This window comes from Haemorhous mexicanus, chromosome 1 (genome assembly GCF_027477595.1).
Source record: "Haemorhous mexicanus isolate bHaeMex1 chromosome 1, bHaeMex1.pri, whole genome shotgun sequence".
Taxonomy (NCBI): Eukaryota; Metazoa; Chordata; class Aves; order Passeriformes; family Fringillidae; genus Haemorhous; species Haemorhous mexicanus.
The window spans coordinates 152,771,274-152,791,101 of NC_082341.1; the positions used below are offsets into that span (position 1 = coordinate 152,771,274).

At 41.6% G+C, this 19,828-nt stretch overlaps 1 protein-coding gene across 1 annotated transcript in view; it reads right to left on the minus strand.

Moving 5' to 3' along the window:
- COL22A1 (collagen type XXII alpha 1 chain) overlaps window positions 1–19,828 on the minus strand; it is a 221,117-nt gene that overhangs the window by 38,579 nt on the left and 162,710 nt on the right. Inside the window, exons 33-42 of the mRNA XM_059867554.1 lie at window positions 18,212–18,265; window positions 17,675–17,728; window positions 16,374–16,427; window positions 14,306–14,359; window positions 12,736–12,789; window positions 10,926–11,030; window positions 10,428–10,472; window positions 8,105–8,182; window positions 5,291–5,326; window positions 4,330–4,383 (exon numbers count right to left, since the gene is read on the minus strand). Of these exons, the coding sequence (XP_059723537.1) occupies window positions 4,330–4,383; window positions 5,291–5,326; window positions 8,105–8,182; window positions 10,428–10,472; window positions 10,926–11,030; window positions 12,736–12,789; window positions 14,306–14,359; window positions 16,374–16,427; window positions 17,675–17,728; window positions 18,212–18,265 (588 nt within the window). The remainder of the gene's footprint in view (window positions 1–4,329; window positions 4,384–5,290; window positions 5,327–8,104; window positions 8,183–10,427; window positions 10,473–10,925; window positions 11,031–12,735; window positions 12,790–14,305; window positions 14,360–16,373; window positions 16,428–17,674; window positions 17,729–18,211; window positions 18,266–19,828) is intronic.

A 19,828-nucleotide genomic window follows, 5' to 3' on the forward strand; every position in this document is an offset into this window, starting at 1 on the left:
AATAATGCTCAGGTCAATGGTGCTTGTGTAAAATACTCAAAGAAAGTCTGTAGGGAAACGTAAGTGTATAGGGAAGAGTGTAAGTCACACAGGCATATGGTGGGATAGTTCTATTACAAGACAGAAAATTAAACTTGAAATGCAGTATCTTAAATCAGTTATATGTCACAGCAATAAAGAGACAATAGGTGGGTTAATAAGTGTACCCTGGTTAGGGGTGTAAGTAAAACAAACATGAAGGCTCCTTGGAACTGTCCTTCTAACTGGTTGGGAAAATCAACCTCAGAACAGCAAACTCTGCTCTTCAAATCAATTGGCAGTAATTTATGCATCCACAAAGGTTTTGCAATTATGAAAGCAAACACAGGGGGAAGATGAACTTTTCAGTAATGCTGGAACTTAGTTACCATAAATAATTAACCTAATTTAAAAGTGATTAATTCAGTGTTTATGTTCATTCAAATTATCATAATCAAAATACAGAAAGATCCTATTAAACAGGTGCCCTCACTGTTAATAGGAGGATAAGAGAATATCTCATTCAGATTGTTTCCTAATCTAAGGACACTAAATAGGTGTGTTGAACAGAAACATTTATCTCCCAGCTGACAGGCAGGGGAGAAGAGATGATTCCCACAACATGAAGTGTAAGAGTGGCTGGCCAGAGAGTGTCTGCACCTTTAGGGATACCTGGTCCAGGACCTTGTTGAATTCAACAAAGGAAGAGAAGGAGAAAGTCATAAATTAGAATGTCAAGGACACAAACCTGACACACAAAAAAGGATGGCAGTGATGGGAAGCAAACCTGGACATTCACATTAATTGATCAAGGCATGTGGAAATATGAGGAGGCTTATTGCAGCAAGGTTACCTCATCCAGGACCTTGTCAACTGGGAAATTAAGGGAAAAGGAGGAAATCAGAAACTAAATTTTCCAAGACACACAGATTAAGAAGAAGTAGATCTTGTCACTGGCAGTAACTGATGGCCTATCAAAAACCACAGACTGCACTTGCTGGGAGAGCAATCTGGACCTTGCAAGTGATCAGACTCTAAACTGGAGGACCATGAACTGGGAGGGCTGAGGGACTGATAGAGCTGGGGAGATGCATGAGGGGCTGTGCAAAGGAAGACAGAGGAACAAACAAAGAGGGGGGAGACACAGAATGGTGTAAAAGGGGCTGGTAAACCAGAGCTGGCTGAGCACTTTTTTGGCTGAGCCCTGCACCTGCCCACCATGGCTTGTCCTGTCATTTTACATCTTCTAATAAAACTTTTCATAGAATCATGAGATGGCTTGGAAGGCACCTGAAATCCCATCTCATTCCAAGCCCCTGCCACGGGCAGGACACTTTCCACGGGACCAGGTTGCTCCAAGCCCCATCCAACGTGACCTTGAGCACTTCCAGGGATGGGGCAGCCACAGCTTCTCTGGGCATTCTGCTCCAGTGCTTCACTACATTCACAGTTAAGAATTTCTTCCATGTATCTAATTTAACCAGGCAGGAGGGACCTACTCTGCAGCAGCTGGAGGAGACAGCCCTGCATATAACATCACTGAACATGTAGAAATACTCTTTTATAATTCTCAGACTAGGAGATTGGCCAACTTCTTCAACAGAAGGTACTTAAGGCTACACTATTTTAATGTTTGATACAGGAACACCACCAGATTTAAATGTGATTTGGATTTTATTTTTTTTCCAAAAGCAAGAGAAAGTAATTTTTTAAAGTGGCTGAGGTCCTTAAAGTAGGCACAATGTGTAGTAGTTCTGTTATGGAAAAAATTAGTTGTATTATTAGGGTAAAAAAGACCTAAAAAAAGCACACTTTTCAGGCTCTGAGAATTGGAGCTTTGGTTAATCAGAAAAAAAATGCAAATTTAAAGACAAGAAAATTTTATATATGGAAGAAGACAACATGTCCCAGCTTTGTTGCAGAAAAAGAGAATTCATAGGGATTTATGGACATAATAAACTCTAGAGGACAAACAAATAGCAAGGCTTTTTCTAAAAGGCACAGAACAAGGCCAAAGCAGCAGAATTGTACTGTAAAACTAGGCAAGTATTTTCAAAAACTAAATTTTAAAAAGAAAAGACACTGTCCTGAGAACTCTTGATATGACTGAGTAGCCAACATATGTTTCAAAAGGTGACTTTGGGCTATTCCAAAAAAATATGACACATGCTTTTAGGGGACCAGAAAAAAATCTAGAAGGTAGTAATGTAAAAACTCCAATTTAATTACCAGTGGGAGAGAATTCAGGCCAAAGCTATTGCAAAAATAGCATTGACTCTTTCATCTCCCCAAATTCAGTTATAAATCTGATTTGCTATATCAGAGAATGCAACTGATAGCAGAGACTTCCACAAGCATCTGATGAGTTTGCAACTTTGATGTATGTAAATGTGATTTAAAAGAATTTTCCAGTCTCAGAAAAAAAAAAACATGGAATATATTTGCAAAGGCCACAGCAAAGTACAAGACACTGAGGCAAGTCATTCAGGGAATTGACACTGCATGGCTTGGGAGTTACACAGCAAATTCATATTAGCAATTCAAATTGGAGCTTTCCTATCCAATGATATCCTGTTTGAACACAGCAGAGTACAAAAATGGACATGTTTCAGAGGATACAAGAACACTGCATTGGCACACAAGAGTGCAGAAGCAGAACAAAAAGTTCCTTATGCTAGTTAAATAAAGATAGAGATCAGGGAACTGCAAATGCATGATCTTGTCAAAATAGGTTATCCCTGCTGACACACCAAGAAATGTTGGAATATGCCCTGTACCTCCAATTATACCTCCTGAAACACAGACAGAATGGTTTAACCAGTGATCACACAATACAGAAAGGTTCTAAAAGACATATTGATTGCAATTAAAGCAGTGAGTGTAACAAAGCATGGGTTTTATAAGTAGCCTGAGGAATGTTTCTGTTTGGATTAATTTTCTGCAGGGAAAAGAAAAATGTAAAGACCTCAGTGCTGCATCTCCAAGAGTTGACCAGCCAATGGTGATCTGAGCAGAGCCAGAAACAGACTCCAAAAAGCTGTCTCAGGCACTCTCCTCACACAGTACAGCTCTAACAAACCCATCTATCCTATCTCCTGTTCAAAACATCTTAATTAAAAATTTCAAACATCTGAGGCAAGGGGATGAGACCTAGGGACAGGCAGCAGGACACAATCAATCCCAAATCTCTGTCTGCCCAGGGACACAAGGGACCATTTCAGTTATCATGGGCTCTGGAAGAAAACCCTGGCTCAATCATTTGTCTTGTGACAAAGTACAGAGTCAGAGAATCTTTGAATGGTTTGGGTTGAAAGGGACCATAAAGATCACCCAGTTGCAAACTTGTTTCATAGGCAGGGACACCTTCCACTAGACCTGGATGCTCAGAGCCCCATCCAGCCTGGCCTGGAACACTTCCAGGGATGGGGCATCCACAACCACTCTGGGAATAAGCAGGTGGGAAGGAAATGTGACCTTCTTTCCACAGGGAAGTACCCCCTCTAGGCCACCTGATGGGTGTCAGTAAAGCCACACTAGGGTTGGAAAGTGCTTGCTGTGGAGTTGGTGAGAGCTGGTACCCATTTCAGCCACAACAGCATTACAGAGCAGCATTGAGAAGGAGAGTTCCAGGAGGTCACTTCCCTCTCCCTACAGTGTTCCCTTAAACCCAAAGATCAAGCCCTTCCAAATCTTCAGAGCCTCCTTCAGAGGACTGGTTTCCACATCATAGAGGGAAAAAAATTCTCCTCTTCCTGATGCAGTACTGAAGTGGAAGTAGGCAGGGAGAGGGGCCAGCTTTCCAGCTGGGAATCTGCCACGTTCCTCCCTGTTCCTCAGTTCCATGACTCACCACTGAGACAGTGGGAGGACAATGCACCAAGAGGTTAAAATGTCTCAAACATGCACAACAGCAGCAGCAAAATGAACTCAAACAGAACTTAACAGCTGTGGCCCTGTTTTAACAGAAAGGGTACTTATCTCAGTGGATTCTAAGAAGTTCCTAGACAGCCTAACCACCATCGTTTTCCAGTGGGGGATCTTTCCCCAGGGTATGCTGCCAGGTCCCTTCTCCAGTGTCATTTTAAAATGGTTCAGTGATCAGCCCCACTTTCCTTGAAGCAATCCTCCTTATTCCAACTATTTTCCCCTTTGACATCCTGAGTTGTAAGAGCTCCATTTCTGCAAATCATATCCCTTGGACAGTCCTAGTAACACCCAGAGACTGCAGCTGATTTTCAGCACAAAATTTTAAGGAAATTAGATGCAAGCACTGACCAATTTCCTGAGCACTTACACTTTTATTTTACTTACATCCTGGCCAGGAGGCCCCTGTGGTCCAGGAATCCCAGGCACACCACGGGGACCCTGAGAGGGAGAGAACAGAGAAACCCAGTAATGTGAGTAGTATTTATGAGGTGCTTCTTAGCTGAAGAGAAGTCCTTAACCTAACAGTAATTGGTGGAAAAAATTAACCAGCACCTACATAACTATGAGAGAGTTTAAGAAAAAATATAATTACAGCTCACACTGCACTATCCTGGTATCAGTCAATTCTGTGCCTCAAGGGACTTCATGTGCATCACTAAAGTCAAGCTTCCCATACATTGTTTGGAGAGGTAATAATGACTCTTTACAGAGGGTGGGCTTTAGAACAGGGAGAAAATATGACTGAGCACAGGACAGTAGAGGAGAAAAGTAGGTCCATCTCTCAGTTCCAGGCTATCACACTGCTAGGAAGGACTGGCTGCTGTGCTGGAGTTTCAGGCCAGTGCCTACTGAGACCATGGTACACAGTTGTTTGTGCCACACCAATGGATTGCATCCTTGAAAAACTGAATGCTGAGGGACTAAAGTGCGCTTGGTGAATACTGAAATCTGTAAGATTTAAGTAAGAAAAATGTTCTAAAGTGGTTTCTTTTAAACATTTGAGGCTTTGGCTATAAGAAATATGCCTTGAATTATGTGCCTTAAAATAATTTTTTGAAAGAAGGGTGAAGCAAGTCACTCATTATTTCTCTTTTAGGACCACTGACACATAAGGAAACATTTCCATCATGCCAAGGCTCTTGATCAACTCTTTCTCACAACTCAATATAGCAGAAAAGTACCTGGTAATACACAGAAGTTCTGGTGGATCAGCCACCCTGTGACCATTCCTCGAGCAAAACCAAAGCAATTACATCTGCCCTCAAGAAATGACTGGCAAAAACATAATTAGTGTGGTTGTCCCCTCCCCAAAGAATTTGGGTATAGCTAGAAAGACATACTGTACCAGTGACCCTTTGTCTCCTGGGGGTCCTGCAGGGCCCTACAAACAGAAAAGACACAGCAATCAAAACACTTAAAATTCTCATTCAGCAGGGTGAGTCCTGCATTAAGCATTATTCTCTGCTCTGGACTGTGTGCTGCTCTCATGAGTGTGGATGAGTGTGCACTTTGCCCATGGACAATCCATGCTCCTGGCTGGGTCTGGAGACACAGAACCACAGCATCCATACATCCCTTGGGCTGGGACAGGACAACTCCCCCAGGTTCTGAAGACTACTACATTCAGCTACCTCTTAAACAAGGAAAAACATCCCACAGGACTTCTGTGCTCTTTAATTTAGGTCAAAGCAGGGGGAGGGCAATGGGCTTGTGCATGCTGTCTGTTTGGGGATGCAACCTAAAATGTGCAGCTGAGTAGAGGGAGCCACTGGCAGGTACCCACTTCTACAGGAACTCCACAGAAGTGATTCAGTGCCATATCCATCATGGATGACTCAATCTGGTATTCCAAACACACCCAAAACAAGGCTTGAATAAATTTGCTATCACTCTAACACCTCTCTCTTTCTGCTTTCTGTTTCAGGCACAGCAACTCATTAATCCTCACAATGTCTCCATGAAAGAAGACACCTTAGTGCATGTTAAAGAAATGGCTTAATGCATAATTTAATTAATACCCACAAGGCAAGGCAGGGCAAAATTGAAACCTTTCTTCTTATACTGTGCATCCATGCATTAGGCAGCTTCAGCATAAACATGTGAATTCACCCAATTTGTCCAAGTTGTCCCCTACTCTGTTGGAAATAACACACTCTGCTAATGCTCAAGTTTATGGCTCAGTGTTATGTAAATTGTAACTCAATACTTCAGCAGATAAGGTAAAAAAAATCCTCATCTATATATACTTTTTGTGCAGGGAGCAAAGCCTGAGAGAGGCTAAGGGCACAGGAGGAAACAGGGTGAGGATTCCAATTAAAAAGAGTTGTTGGCTCTCAGCTCTGAAGCTGAAGTATTATAAACACAATTTTGTCACATTGCTAAAAAGAGTAGAGGCTGACGTCTTTAATTCAGCATGTAATATGCACTGAAGCAACTCCACTGATTTTATTCTGGTTTTTTTTTTTTTTTTTTTACTGTGGGATTCAGTCTTTGTGACAGTCTGCTTGATTCAAGGTTATACAGAGTTGGGTTTTTTTCCAATTCCAGTCTTTGCACTGGAGCTGAGGTTATGATGAATCTACAGTGGAAAAAACCCCATCATAAGAGTGGTTTGGTAGTTGTTTTGTTGGGGGTTTTTTTTCCCTTTTTTAAAAGAAGCATTTAGTAAAGCAAATTAAATAAATAAAACATATCATTTGAGAACAGTGTGGTGTGTAGGTGGCTACACATCCTGACAGTGGGCAAATAATGAAGACACTGAAAAAACCAATCTTCTGGTGTGAGACAAGAGATGTCTGCATTTGGAGTCAAGTCCTTAGTAATTTGTGTTTATGGAGATGAGGATGCTAATTCCCAATGAAGAACAACTTTGTCATCCTGTGTACATTAGGATGCAGACATGAACTCATCTAGCCCTGGACTGAATCTAAAAATCTGTAATTAAAGACTATCCACTTGCTAGTGATTTTCAAACAAGCCAGATACTCATTTGTTAATTTCATTTAAATTTAATTAATGGATGAACATTGAGAAGTGCAAGAACACCACAGTTCCTTAGATAAATCATAGATAAATCTATAGATCCTTAGATAAATCAAAGGACACTCAGGAAATCTGCAGTCACTGGTAACCCTGTGAGGACCATAAAAGCCATGATACAATCACAGTGTGAAACAGGACCAACCCTGACTGATCTAACTCAGAATTCAGCATGGTAAAAGTAAATATTAAGTGGACATGCACCTCAGAAATTCAGATTTTTCAACTCATTACAAAGCAATATGACTTATCATTTCAAGGCAACTTCCTGTACTAACTGGGACATTTATATCTAGATAAACAGAGCACTAATAACCAAACATTGATGATTGGTCCAGGATCATGACATGCATGAGGTATTGCAAAAGAATGGAAGGGCTCAGATGTCCTCTTGCAATTTCAGCCAGAAATAGCATTTGCTTCCTTCTAAATATATTTCACTAGCAAAGTCAGTGCCTAGCTGGAGGTCTCTGAGCAGGACTACTGCCAGAGCTCTGCCAAATCCCCCTCATTCCTAGAGGAGTTGGACATGACAAGTACTGGAGTGATCAAAGCCCAGCAAAAGGAAAATCCAAATTTTCTGAGCACACTCCTCTATACACCAGGTGACCAACTGACAGTCAGGAGGGCAGAGCTGGATGAGGTCAAACCTACCAAATATTTGTGGGAAATTATGGGCAGGAGGCCCCCCTTGGAACACAGCATTTTCAGCAATCTGATTTTGTATTTTGCTATTGGAGTGCCACTGTGTCACTGATGTGGGCATGTGTGCCACACTCATCCCTTCCAACAGCAAGGTTGTGTCTGTCCAGGAGGCCAGAGATGCTGCCTTGGCACAGATCTCCTCTCACATCCACAGCCAGGATGATGCACAAAATTCAGGAGTGACAGTCCAGTCAGAATTCAGGAGTGACACCAATGAATCTCAGAGCACTTTTAGCCCTCAGAGCAGACATGTGACACGTGAGTTTCAAATGGCAGCCTCTGGACTCTTCTGGAATCTGCACCTTCAGAAGGCAAAATGTCCCAGAGGCTCTCAGCACAGCTGAGCACAGACAATGCAGGTGGCAATGCCTGATTTTCTACCTCATTACAGATTGCAGAGGGACCTGCTACTTACAGGGGGTCCAGGCAGGCCAATTCCTGGCACTCCTCTGTCTCCTGGCTGTCCAGGGAGGCCAGGAGCTCCCCTCTCCCCCTGAAATAAAGGAAAGAGTTAAAAGCTTTGTGCACTGATGAGAAAATGTGCTGAAATGCAAGCAGGTGGTACACCAGAATGTCACATGGGTACATCTGGTCCTGATCCTGCCCACAGAGGGACAGATTCTGCTCGTGGCAGCATGGGGACACAGCACAGTTACTGTCTCATCATGACATTAAAGTGTCCTTTTCCCCCACAGGGGCACCAGCCCACCTCTGCAGGCTCAGAGTGTGCCTCATCACATCACAGAACTGAGTGCAAACACAACCTTTGCACGTGTGTTCATTTATTTTAGTGCACTGCATCCAATTTCCAGCATTTCACAGAATCACCAAGGCTGGAAGAGACTTTCAAGACCTCTCAAGTCCAACCACCAGCCCAGCAGCACCTCAATCACCCCAAACCAAACCCCCAAGAGCCACATCCAGAAACACCTCCAGAACCAGGGACTTCACCAGGGCAGCAGGCACTTTGCTGAGCTTGGGGAAGCACTAAGCACCATAAATCACTTTTCTCTCTCTGTGCTTCTGTGGTAGAAGGCTAAGGCACAAAAATTGCTGAACATAGATCATTTATCTGGGGAAGACAGGATTAGGGAAGTTTTGCTGCATCTTAATATTCTCCTGTCCTTTACCAACACAGGCCTACTCACAGAAATTACTTTGGTAAAATATAAGTCAACACTTCTACCACTCTCTCTCGAGCACTGTACTAGAAAAGGAGAGCCTTCCCTTCTAAAAAACAGATTTTCAAAGTAAAACCTGAATAGCACAGAAAACAGCTTGACATTATTCAATGTACACCACAGACAGAGGGCTAAGAAAGAATTCAGCTGTAAGACTTTAATTTAACATCTGTTTTCTAGTTATAGGGAGAAATCAATAAGATTTTTATGGATTGCATTGCAGTTGGGAGATTTGGTCTCACGTTGGCAGTAGATTTATAACAACCAATCTTATTTATGCTATCTATTATGACATTATTTCTAGCTATATGGAAGCATGATAGAAAAATTGTTACCTGTGGATTCTGCCCACTCAAAATTAAATCTGCAATATCTCCTATTTGTCCCCTTTCTTGCTTTCTTCTTAAGCTAATCTTTTACTACAAAGAAATAATACTGCAAGAGCAGTGAGGAAAAATGCATTCTGATTAGTTCAAACACTCAACACATCCCTTATCAGTTATTTTATTCAGAAAGATAATTTTAATACAAAAATTTCAATAGTATTTTCCCACATACAATTAAGACTTTTATCATCTTCTGTTGCTATTGAATAGAATACTTAATGAGATTTCTTTTAGTGCTTTTTTTCTGAGTTTTATATTAATTCTCAGTCTATTAGTGTGTGTCTGTGTGGGTGTAGGTCTGTGTTCTGAACTGTCAAAGATATATAGAAAAGACTACAATGCATTTGTACAAAATGCATCAAAGCTAAAAAAAAATCATAGCAGTTTGGTTATTTCAAAAATATGGGATGTAGATGGATTGTGTACTGCTATAATCCTGCTTTTATCATTTACAGAACCTGTTTCAACATCTGATTCTTCTTCCAGTCCACATCAGAAAATGGTCATTTTGAAGAGGACAATTTCTGAAATGTCTGATTAAACCTTCAAGCACAATCCAGATCCTCCCAAAATCAAAGATTTCTGCTGTTTAATTCCTTTCCCTCTTCTCTGTGTGCTTATAAGGGAATAAACATTACTTTTAGCAGAAGTTAGTGTCATCAACCTCTACAACTAGCCAGACTTTGCCACAATACAGGAGGGGAAACCAGGACTACCTCGTTCTACTGGAAAATTATTCACATCCTCCTTGCAGAGAGGTGAAGGGAGTGAATGCTAAGGAAAAGTTCTCTTTGAGGGCTGACAGGTGGTCCTGGGAGCAGATCACCCCTGAGAAATGCAGTGTCTCCCTGATTGTGTGGATTAAAGGGTCCCAGTAACAGTTTCCCCTGAAAAGTGTGCACTGAGACCTCCATCTGTGCTAAATTCTTACAGCACTGGAAGGCACTTTAAATGTGGAAAGTGAACACAGCTAATTCATAGCTGAGTATTTACATCCACAGACACACTAGAAGAATAAAGAAGGGAACTCTCTAGAAGGCAAGAAATGGATTTTTGTGTCAGAACTTTGCAAACTGTATTTTCCAGTGGCACACACACCATGTTTGCACCATGTTCTTTTCTCCAGTTCAAGTGATTAAGATGAGCAGTCCACAATGAAGTCCATGCTCACCTTATGTCCAAAGGGTCCTGGCAAGCCTGGTGGTCCTCTTTCCCCCTAAAGTGACAAAAGCAAACCAAGAAAACAGTCACCACCCAGCCAAACAAGAGCCTGGGCTTTGCTATAGACAAGGCAGCAATTCTCCCATCACTGCCCTCCTGAGCTCACACTGTCCTGGCAATATTTTACAGACCACATGTAACCAAATTAAACAATCTGCTAATTGGGCAAGAATTAAAAGCTTTTAGGGAACTTCCATCAAGCTAATAATTTCTGTACTAGTCACAAGGACAACGGTTACTCCTTGTGCAGGTCTCTGTTCTCAATGTAAACTTCAGAAATGTAAATCTTCAGTTCTCTCTGTTTTTTTTTAATGCACAGATGAGATTGGAGCATTTGACACAGGCAGGCCTTCCATGGATTCAGGTGAATCCATGCTCTCCTGCAGGAGTCATGGTTGACTGTCTCATATTGAACTAGCCAAGCACAAAGCTTGCCACCAGTACTTACCCTCTCTCCATCTTTACCCTTCCCAGGCAAACCTGGCTCTCCAGCACGCCCTGGCTCACCAGGTGGCCCAGGTAAACCCACTTTTCCTTCTTTTCCAGGATCACCCTGTAGAAGAGAAGCCATCAGAATCATTAAAATACTAGACAATAACCACCTCAGATCCTTCACTGTAACTGAAAGACATGGTTATTTTCCTAGCTGTCTTACCTGGATTTCTTTTGGCATCATAGGAAAACCTTGTTAATGGGAATTCTTTTCCTTCAGTAACCTCAAGGCAGCTATAATTTCCATTAAGGAAAGTAAAAGAAGAAGCAAAAATGTTTTGGGAAGCAGCTATATGTGGTGGTGTGCTCTCTCCATGGAGAACACTCCAACCTGAACTCACCAAAGCTGGTTATCCTTGCTGTGACACTGAGAAGTGCTGGAATGTGCCCGGATCCCAACCTGACCTTTGCTTCCCATAACCCTGCCCAAGTGACACCCAGCAGCAGCAGCAGCAGCAGTACTGGATGCCTCTGGTTGTGATGGCTGCTCCTGACTCACAGTGGGTTCTGGGGAGGCAGATAACAACCTTACAAGTGAGGGCTGGCTTGTGCCATGTGCTCTCCTAACCACAGTGCTGGTCAACATCCTCGCAAATTTGGGAGCAACTAACATTTACAGCCAGCATGAAAACATGGGCTAACCATCTCAAACCCACCCCCTCCCCAAAAAAAAACAGTGCACAGCCCAGGGCCTGCTGTGACCTGCATGTCCAGATCTCCCCTTGAGCACAGATGCCTCTCAAGGTGACCCCTCAAATTATCACCTTATCACATCAGATACTCAGCAAACAAAATGGGAATAAATGCATTTGAAACTCTAAAACCTTAGCTAAGTGATATAAAAGATTGGTTGCACACATATAATGCTTTAGACAAAATATTGATCAAGTTTGGGACTAACTTTGGATGCAGCCACACCTAAATTCCTCTCTGGGAAGGAGTTCAGAACACAAAAGGATCCTTTCTGAACCTCATGACTCAATGGAAGGGTCTCCCTGACAGTTTTGTCTGTCCCTGTCCTCAATGCAGTAAATAATCAAGTGTACCTTGCATTGAATCACTGTGGCATTTACCACTGAACTTTATTAACTTGGTGTCTTACATCAATAAAATAACTGTTCTTCTTCCTTGGGGGTGAAGTGCATCACTCTTTCTGCAACACTGAATGAGAGAGCCCTTGGTCCTCACATGACCCTGAGGCAGAGCTCAGTAACTCGGAAGAAGATTTCACTGAAGGAGCTGGGATTCATTCCCTTTTAAGCCCCAAATACATGGGTATAGATAATCATGTTTCTGTGAAATCATTCCTACTACTGAAAATAAAGATCAGGACCCTAGATGGGGTGGGCTTGCTGGGCACTCTGGGGTACATGACCAAACACAAGCTTCTGAATTCAGAAAGCTCATGAAAGACAACAGAAAGCCAGTTTTTCTTCCAGCTTTGGATTTTCTGTGATGAATAGGAGTTTCTTAAAACACCAAATGCCCACTCTTGTCAGGTAATGAAAACCATAATTGTGTTGCAGTGACTTCACTACATCCACTCATATCTCAGTGGTTTATTAGGTAAATTCTTAAGTTGAAACTGGGTTAACACCTTACAGCACATGTAATAGGGGAGCTCAGACCAGATGAATTCATGAACCCATGTGTCTTAACCATCCATGAACCTATGAAATAATTTCCCAGTTCAGACAGTATCTGTCCCTATTACTTAAAATGCTCAAGAAAAAAAAAGAAACAAACCCATCAAAGAAGCAACTCACCTTTTCCCCCTTTTCTCCTGCCTTTCCTGGGAGTCCAGGGCCTCCAGGCACACCCTGGAGAGGAAAGAACTTTGAAGCTTAGAAGCTTTTTGTAGGCAGTATTGGATTTTAAACAAAGGGGCAGACCTGTGGGTTCAGTATAGTTTATTTCAAGGGTCAGTATCAGCTCTACACTTCCCAGTACAGAAAACCTGTAATCCAGAGAATACCACAGGTCTATAAGAGGTCCTTAAAGGAGGAATTTCTTTTAATATAAAAAATAGCTGAACAGAAAAAGCAGAAACTGAGCTTGTACCAGATTTGTGCGTTGTACCAGTAACTATTTCTTTTGTTTTGTGAAATTCTCAGTAGCTCCTAATATGCTACCAACAACCCCCAATCACCACCCCTGTATCAGAGAAGCCAAAAACCTCCCAACACTGGGAAATGTAGCTGTGTTCATTTCTTCCTCTATTTCAGTTTTCAATCCTTTTAACATCTTGGCAGGTCTCAAAGGATTCTGTGTCAAAATATAGATGATTTAGAGCTCTAAATTAAGTACTGTAACTTCCTAACCCACCACAACATATTTAGAATGGTACTCCATTTAAGGATGTGAAATCATGTCCTGGCACCATTAAGATTGGATTGACCTCAGAATGGATGTGATAATTATTTTCCTTTCTGCACCAGTAAAAATTATTTCCAACTATATTGGCTTTTATAGGTAATATATTGGTATTACTGGTATAGAAGTTTGCTTAATGGAATATGAAATTGAAAAGTTCTTAATTTTCAATATCACCTTTCAGTTTGAAATTAAATCACTACATTAATACAATTAAATCAAATGTATCTCAACAATTAGTTGAAGGGCAATTTAAGTTTTCTTGGATTGCCCAGGTAATAAACTCTGGTTCTAACAGTGCTATGGTATAACCCCTGTGCCTGAATACATCATATCCTGAGGTCTAAATGCTGTTTTTCACCTACTCCAGTCTAAGCCCAGTGAAACCCAGGAACTAGAAAGAAAATTACCCTAGTGGAGCTGGGAGTGGAGTTTCTCCAAAGATTTTTTTAGCAAATACGAAAAATTCTGTCATGCACAAATGAATAGTGGTGATGAACCCCCAGGTAAGGGGACACTGCATTGATTTCAAAGGTCTTTAGGCTCAAATGCCTACATGCTTCCATAATAAAAGTGGGAATTTACTGTGTTATTTTTATACCAAGAACTCTTGTTTACAAAAGGAGAGGACAAATGAAAAAAAGGCAAAGAAAACAAAACCAAAGACACAAAAAACATTGAATTTTTTCTCTTGAAGAGTTGGCAGCAAAAATTGCTTTTAACAATTTGGTGAAGAATGAAGCAGCTCTGCTCCTCCCCTCGAAAAAATGAATATGAGAAGATAGTTAATGGATACACCATTCCCAGGTGCCTCCAGATCCTTCAATTCAGCCATAAGAAACAAGTTTAATGAAATACAGCCTTTTGAACCTCATAGTAATCCCCAAGGAAGGGAAAACTAAATAGGTTAAATAAAGAAATCAGGGCACATATGGGAAAACAAATACACTGGTACATACTTACCACATTTCCTGGCAAGCCTCTTGGACCTGGGGGCCCTGCTGGTCCACTCAAACCCTGTTATAAGAAAAATGAATTGTGTGAGTGTGCATATCACAATTTGTATCACCATAGGAACAAGATGTTCCAAGTGAGATTAGATTTCATGTCAGACAAGGTGTGTACATCAAGAAGGCAAAAAACAGCACACTTGTTTGAAACTTTTTAGTGTAAAGAGTAATGAAACAATACAAAATGGATGAAGGCTCTCTTTGGGAGCTTAAAGGTACCTTCTATTAAAAGAAATCCTAAATCTAGCTCAGATACAGGAAGGAAAGTCTGGGCCAGAAACATCAGAAGAAGAGAGTAAAGAATGTTGATTTATCATAAAAAATATGTAGGTCAACCAAATATGCTTTGTTGACAATTCTACCTTTCTCTGCTGTGGGGAAGAAAACCTGAAAACATTCTTTTGCATTAAACAGGTGAAGTAGCCTAAACCATCCAGGGTGCATAGTTTTGAATTGCAGGTCTTTATCCATTTGCAAGTCAAAGCTTTGTAGCATGAAAAAGCCCACGTGTGTCCCCAAAATTTTGTGGGAGACATAAGAGGACATATATGTGGGGATTTATGTCCCAACAGAGATGCATGCTTGGGGTTATCAGGCTGTATTTAGAGGTTTCATGGAATCATAGATTTGGGTTGGAAGGGAACTTAAACATCATCTGGTTCATAAACCAGATAATAACGTCCCTGTCATAAACAGGAACACCTTCCTCTAGACCAGCTGGTGCTCAGCAACCTGTGCCAGTGCTTGATCCCCTTCAAAGGAAATAACTTCCTCCTAATACTAATCTAAACCTGCTCTCAGTTTGAAGCCATTCCTCCTTGTCCTATCACTCCATGTCCTTGCAGAAAGTCCCTCTCCAGCTCTGTTGTATTTCCTCTTTAGGCACTGAAAGGGGCCCTGAGATCATTCTGGAGCCTTCTCTTCTTCAGGCTGAACAATCCCAATCCTCTCAGCCTTTGCTCATAGCAGAGGTTTAAAGGCTCTGTGTTATTTACAGTCACTGGTCTATGAGCCAACTCAGAGCAGCAGCAGTCTGTGGAAGGATGGCAAGAAAAGAGAATGCCTGGAAATCCCTGCATTTCCATATCATAAACATCCTCTGAACCACCAGGTTATACAAAGAAATAAAACCAAGGAATGGGTTTTTGTGGAATAGTTTTTGCCATTTTTTTTCCTCCTCTCCAAAATACCAAAGGATCCTTCAACCAAGAGTGAAAGACTCCTGAAAATAGGCAGTTCAGGGTTTGGGGTCAAAGCACTCCTTAGGGACAATGCATAAGCACATGCCCAAGAAAGAAAACCATGAACACAAAGGTGGAAGAAGAAATTTCAGAGCTCTAGGATGCATGATTTGGATTTCCTATTCCTTCCTTCAACTAATCAGTTGTCACCTCTCTCAATCATGATTTCAAACAGTTCTCCAGTGTTTCTTCCTTCTTGGCTTGCAAAGAAAATCTGAGGTCTTTTATTCAGCTGCAAAGGTCTTAGGTACTCTTACAATAATAAAACTGGACTGGAATCCTTCACTGTTCCTAAGCACACAGACAGACAAGAGCAGCACTCCCTACAACAAATGCCTCAAAAATGGGTGTGGGATGAGTCTTCTGGATGAGCCAGTATTAAAAAAAAAAAACAGCAGAATTGACAGTGAAGCCTAAAAGCACCCACGATCAAAAACCAATTGCTGCTGCTGCTGAGCAGTGAGCTCCCTGCTCCAGCTGGCTGCCTGAGCTGGGCTGACATTGCAGTACAGTCACACTCACTCACAAAAGAGTGTTTTGTTAGGCAGGGAGAGATTTGAGCAGGAAAAGATGCACAACCTTGAGCTGGGCTGAATGGGGCATTGATCTGTTTGGTGCAGATGGTCCTGTTTGCCCACAAACAGCCTCTTGCAGCTGTGGATGAGGATGTGCTCTGTGATCAAGCAGCCTGGGACTGCAAATCCACAAGATGTTGATGTCAGTGTCCCTTCAGGTGTGTCACTGCCAGGGGAAAATGCTGAGAGGGAAGCAGTTACTCACAGTCTCTCCAGGGGCTCCAGCCTCTCCTCGGGCTCCTTTCTCCCCCTTTGCACCCTGTGCAGAAAGGAGAGATATCAGCTGATTAGATATGGAAGGAGACCTCCTCCAAACAAAAAGGCTTCAAGATGCCTGAATGTGTACTAGGAATTGGTTTTGTTAACCAATTCACAGAGGAATTAATGGCTGAGGAAACAGCTCCCAGTTCTCTATGCAGCAAGAAAGGGAACTACAAAAATAAAATCCTGAGACTTCAGAAGAGTTACTAATGACTGATCAGCTCAGATACTGTTTCTCAGCACAGGATGCTGAAACCTGCAGGTATTAATCTGGGTAAAACTCCTTCCTATCCTCAGGCCTACCAACTACTTAATTTCCAGCTGAACTTTGATGGTCTCCCTTCACAGAAGGCTAACCTACAGCTCTGAAATATAAACATCAGTCATCTAGAAATGGTAATAAGACATCCCCATGCAGAGGGTTTGTCCTAATCATACATATCAGAGAGCCTTTTCTAAAGAATTTTTGCAGGACACTGAACTGTCCCCCATTTAGCAGATGTTAGTTAAAAGTTGCATGGCATTACTGTGTTTTTTCTTGGGTTTTTGGGGGATTGGTTTTGTTTGGTTTTTGTTGAGACATTTTGGGTAATTTAATCATTACTAAAACTTTTATCTTTACATGGTGGTTTCCCTCCCTGAGAAACATTTTTGGCTTTTATTGTTTTTGTTTTGGGTTTTTTTGGTTTGGTTTGGTGTTGATGCCCAAGTATTGCTGATTATACAGGTTGGGCACAGCATATATGATGGCAGAGTGAACACCTACCCATGTTGAAAAGAAACACCTCAGTGTTGATTAGAAATAGTTTTGTGTGACACAATAAATTTTCTGAAGATGACTGAGACCATAGAACCATTTCACATGAACCATTGCTCATTCCAGCTCAGATGAGCTAGGGTTGAATCTGACTGCTCTGCAATGTTTTGGAAATGTGATTTATCTGCAAGACCTGTGGTTTGGTAGCAGCAGTACAAGATGCCCTCTTGAAGGACTATAAAGCTGGAAGAAGTCCCTCAGACAACACTGACCATGCCACAGAGATAATGTATCTCTGAGCTGATTTTCCTCCTGCTGTCCTGCAGTCCAACAGAAGTAAAGACCTGTACAGAACTCCCCAAACTTATGACAGTGAGAAAAAAGAAATGGGCTGCTGGTGTGTACAGGAAGGATTATTTACAGTGATACAGACCTTGAGGGCACTCCACTCTAGTCATGTCAAAGATTTTCTTCAAGGTCCCTCTTACCTGTACTCCTGCAGGTCCTGGCACACCTTGCTCACCTGGGACCCCAGGTAATCCCTGCAAAACAGAGGGAGAGGTAAAGGAGCTCTTTCCACTGAGAGAAGTATGATTTTTACAGAGGCTGTATGAGAGAAGTATGATTTTTACAGAGGCTGTCGCTGCACAGGGCTCTGTCTCTTCTGGGAGCTCCATCCAGAACAAGAAAGTCCAGAACACAAATGCAGTACCCAAATGCACAATTTAGCTTGGCCACATCACTTCAAAATCCCTTAATAAATCCTGCACATAAATTACTGCCAGGCAAGCTCTGCCTAGCAAATCCCACAGTCCTCTTTTCAGCTACTAAGGCCCAGAACTACAGATGAGGTGCTTAAACTCCAGTAGTCATGTAGCTTCCTCTACAGGCACTACAAAGATAAGCACCACTGTGGCTATTTCTGGTGAGAGAAGCATCCCAGCTACAGAAGGAACATGTCCCACCCTCTCCCTCCAAAACTGACCATTTTCATGTCCTCTCTTGAAGTACTTGGCTGTACTTACAGGTTCTCCAGTCATTCCTCGATCTCCTTTGTCCCCTTTTGGTCCAGGTTCGCCCTGATATAAAACAATAAGAGAAAGAGAGAAATAAAAGTTACTTCCAGGGCTGGAACTCACACTAGTCCTGTTTAGTAAGCAGGCTCTTTCAATCAGTTACCCATTTCTGACACAAAGTAGCTTCTTCAAAGAACCTTGCGGTCAATGAGTCAAAACTGAATGCCACACTAAGATATGGAGAACACTGACTAGACTTCTTGGTCTGTTCTGATACTAAGTGAAAAAATACTCAGCTTAGAAGGAGAACATTTTGCCCTCATGCAGAAGAGTAATATACCTAAAATCAAAAAATTAATCTCTAACATTTTAAAAGGCCACATGATGTGAACAATAGCAAAAGCACCAGCGCCACTGCACTACCTCTCAGTAGGACCACAGCCCTGATGTCATACTACAGTGATCCCAGATACAGTTCCCTATTCCACCTATAAAAGAGTGGATCAGTGATCATCTGGAGCATTTCCAGAGGTGGGCACTACACAGCAATTCTTGATCTCTAGTTCTATTAACATCTCCATACATCCCCGCAGGCTCCTCTCCCTCCTGCAATGTCAGTACATTTCTTCATGCACCACCATCACTGCCTAATAAGATTAATTTATTCCTGTTCTTCCTCCTTACAGTAAATTGAATATGCATTCAGACAGAAGTTCATCAGCTTTGTCCTGTGGTCTAGAGCAATAATCAATAAATCCATAATGTCTGCTTTTTATAAATTGAAAAGGAAAGCACACAATTATGGAACTAGCTGGAATAAACCAGGCACTACACCAATACTCACTTTTGTATATTGTTATGAACGTATGTATTCAGGCAACAGCAATCATTACCTATTCATTATTTATCATACCAAGTGTTTCAATTATGCAATCAAGGAAGAGTAAGAACATCAGTGATTTAAGCTACACACACAAGCAAGATGCAGAGCCTGACAAATCAGTCTGAATTTTATTTACGTCTGCAATTTGCCAATCATTTCTGCAACACCTGGGAATTCACAGTCCATTTTCAAATGATTCTCTAACAGACAAAATAAGTGTAGTTTCATAAATATTACTTATGCTTGCATTAATTATGCATTATGAATAAATATTATAATCTGTGGTAAATAATGGGAGGAATTTTACTCTACAAACAGCATCCCATTAGATCGACTTTTAACCAGGCAGTCCCTGATGCCATCTAGTGTCACTCAGAAAAACATCAGGATCACTTAAAGCAGCTCAAGGAAAGGGGCTAAAGCTGCAAGTCTGTATGTTTGTACTTGGAAGCTGTTTGGTGTAATGACATTTCAAATTCTGAAACTCTTTTAAGAGAGCACAATGACAAAGCACAGACACAGGTCAGTACCTTTGTAAGCAGGGATGGTGTTACTGAGTGGGAATAAGGATGTACATTACCAGGGAAAACAAAATTGCAAAGTGAAGAAGTAATGCAAGAGGTAAATGGGGAAAGTTTCTAAGATTTTCCTTTCTTCCGCTTTTTCCTTGATACTTGACTTGCACAGCAGTGCAAAACCTAACAGCCACAGACATGGGCAGGGAAAGGATTTCTTGCCCGATT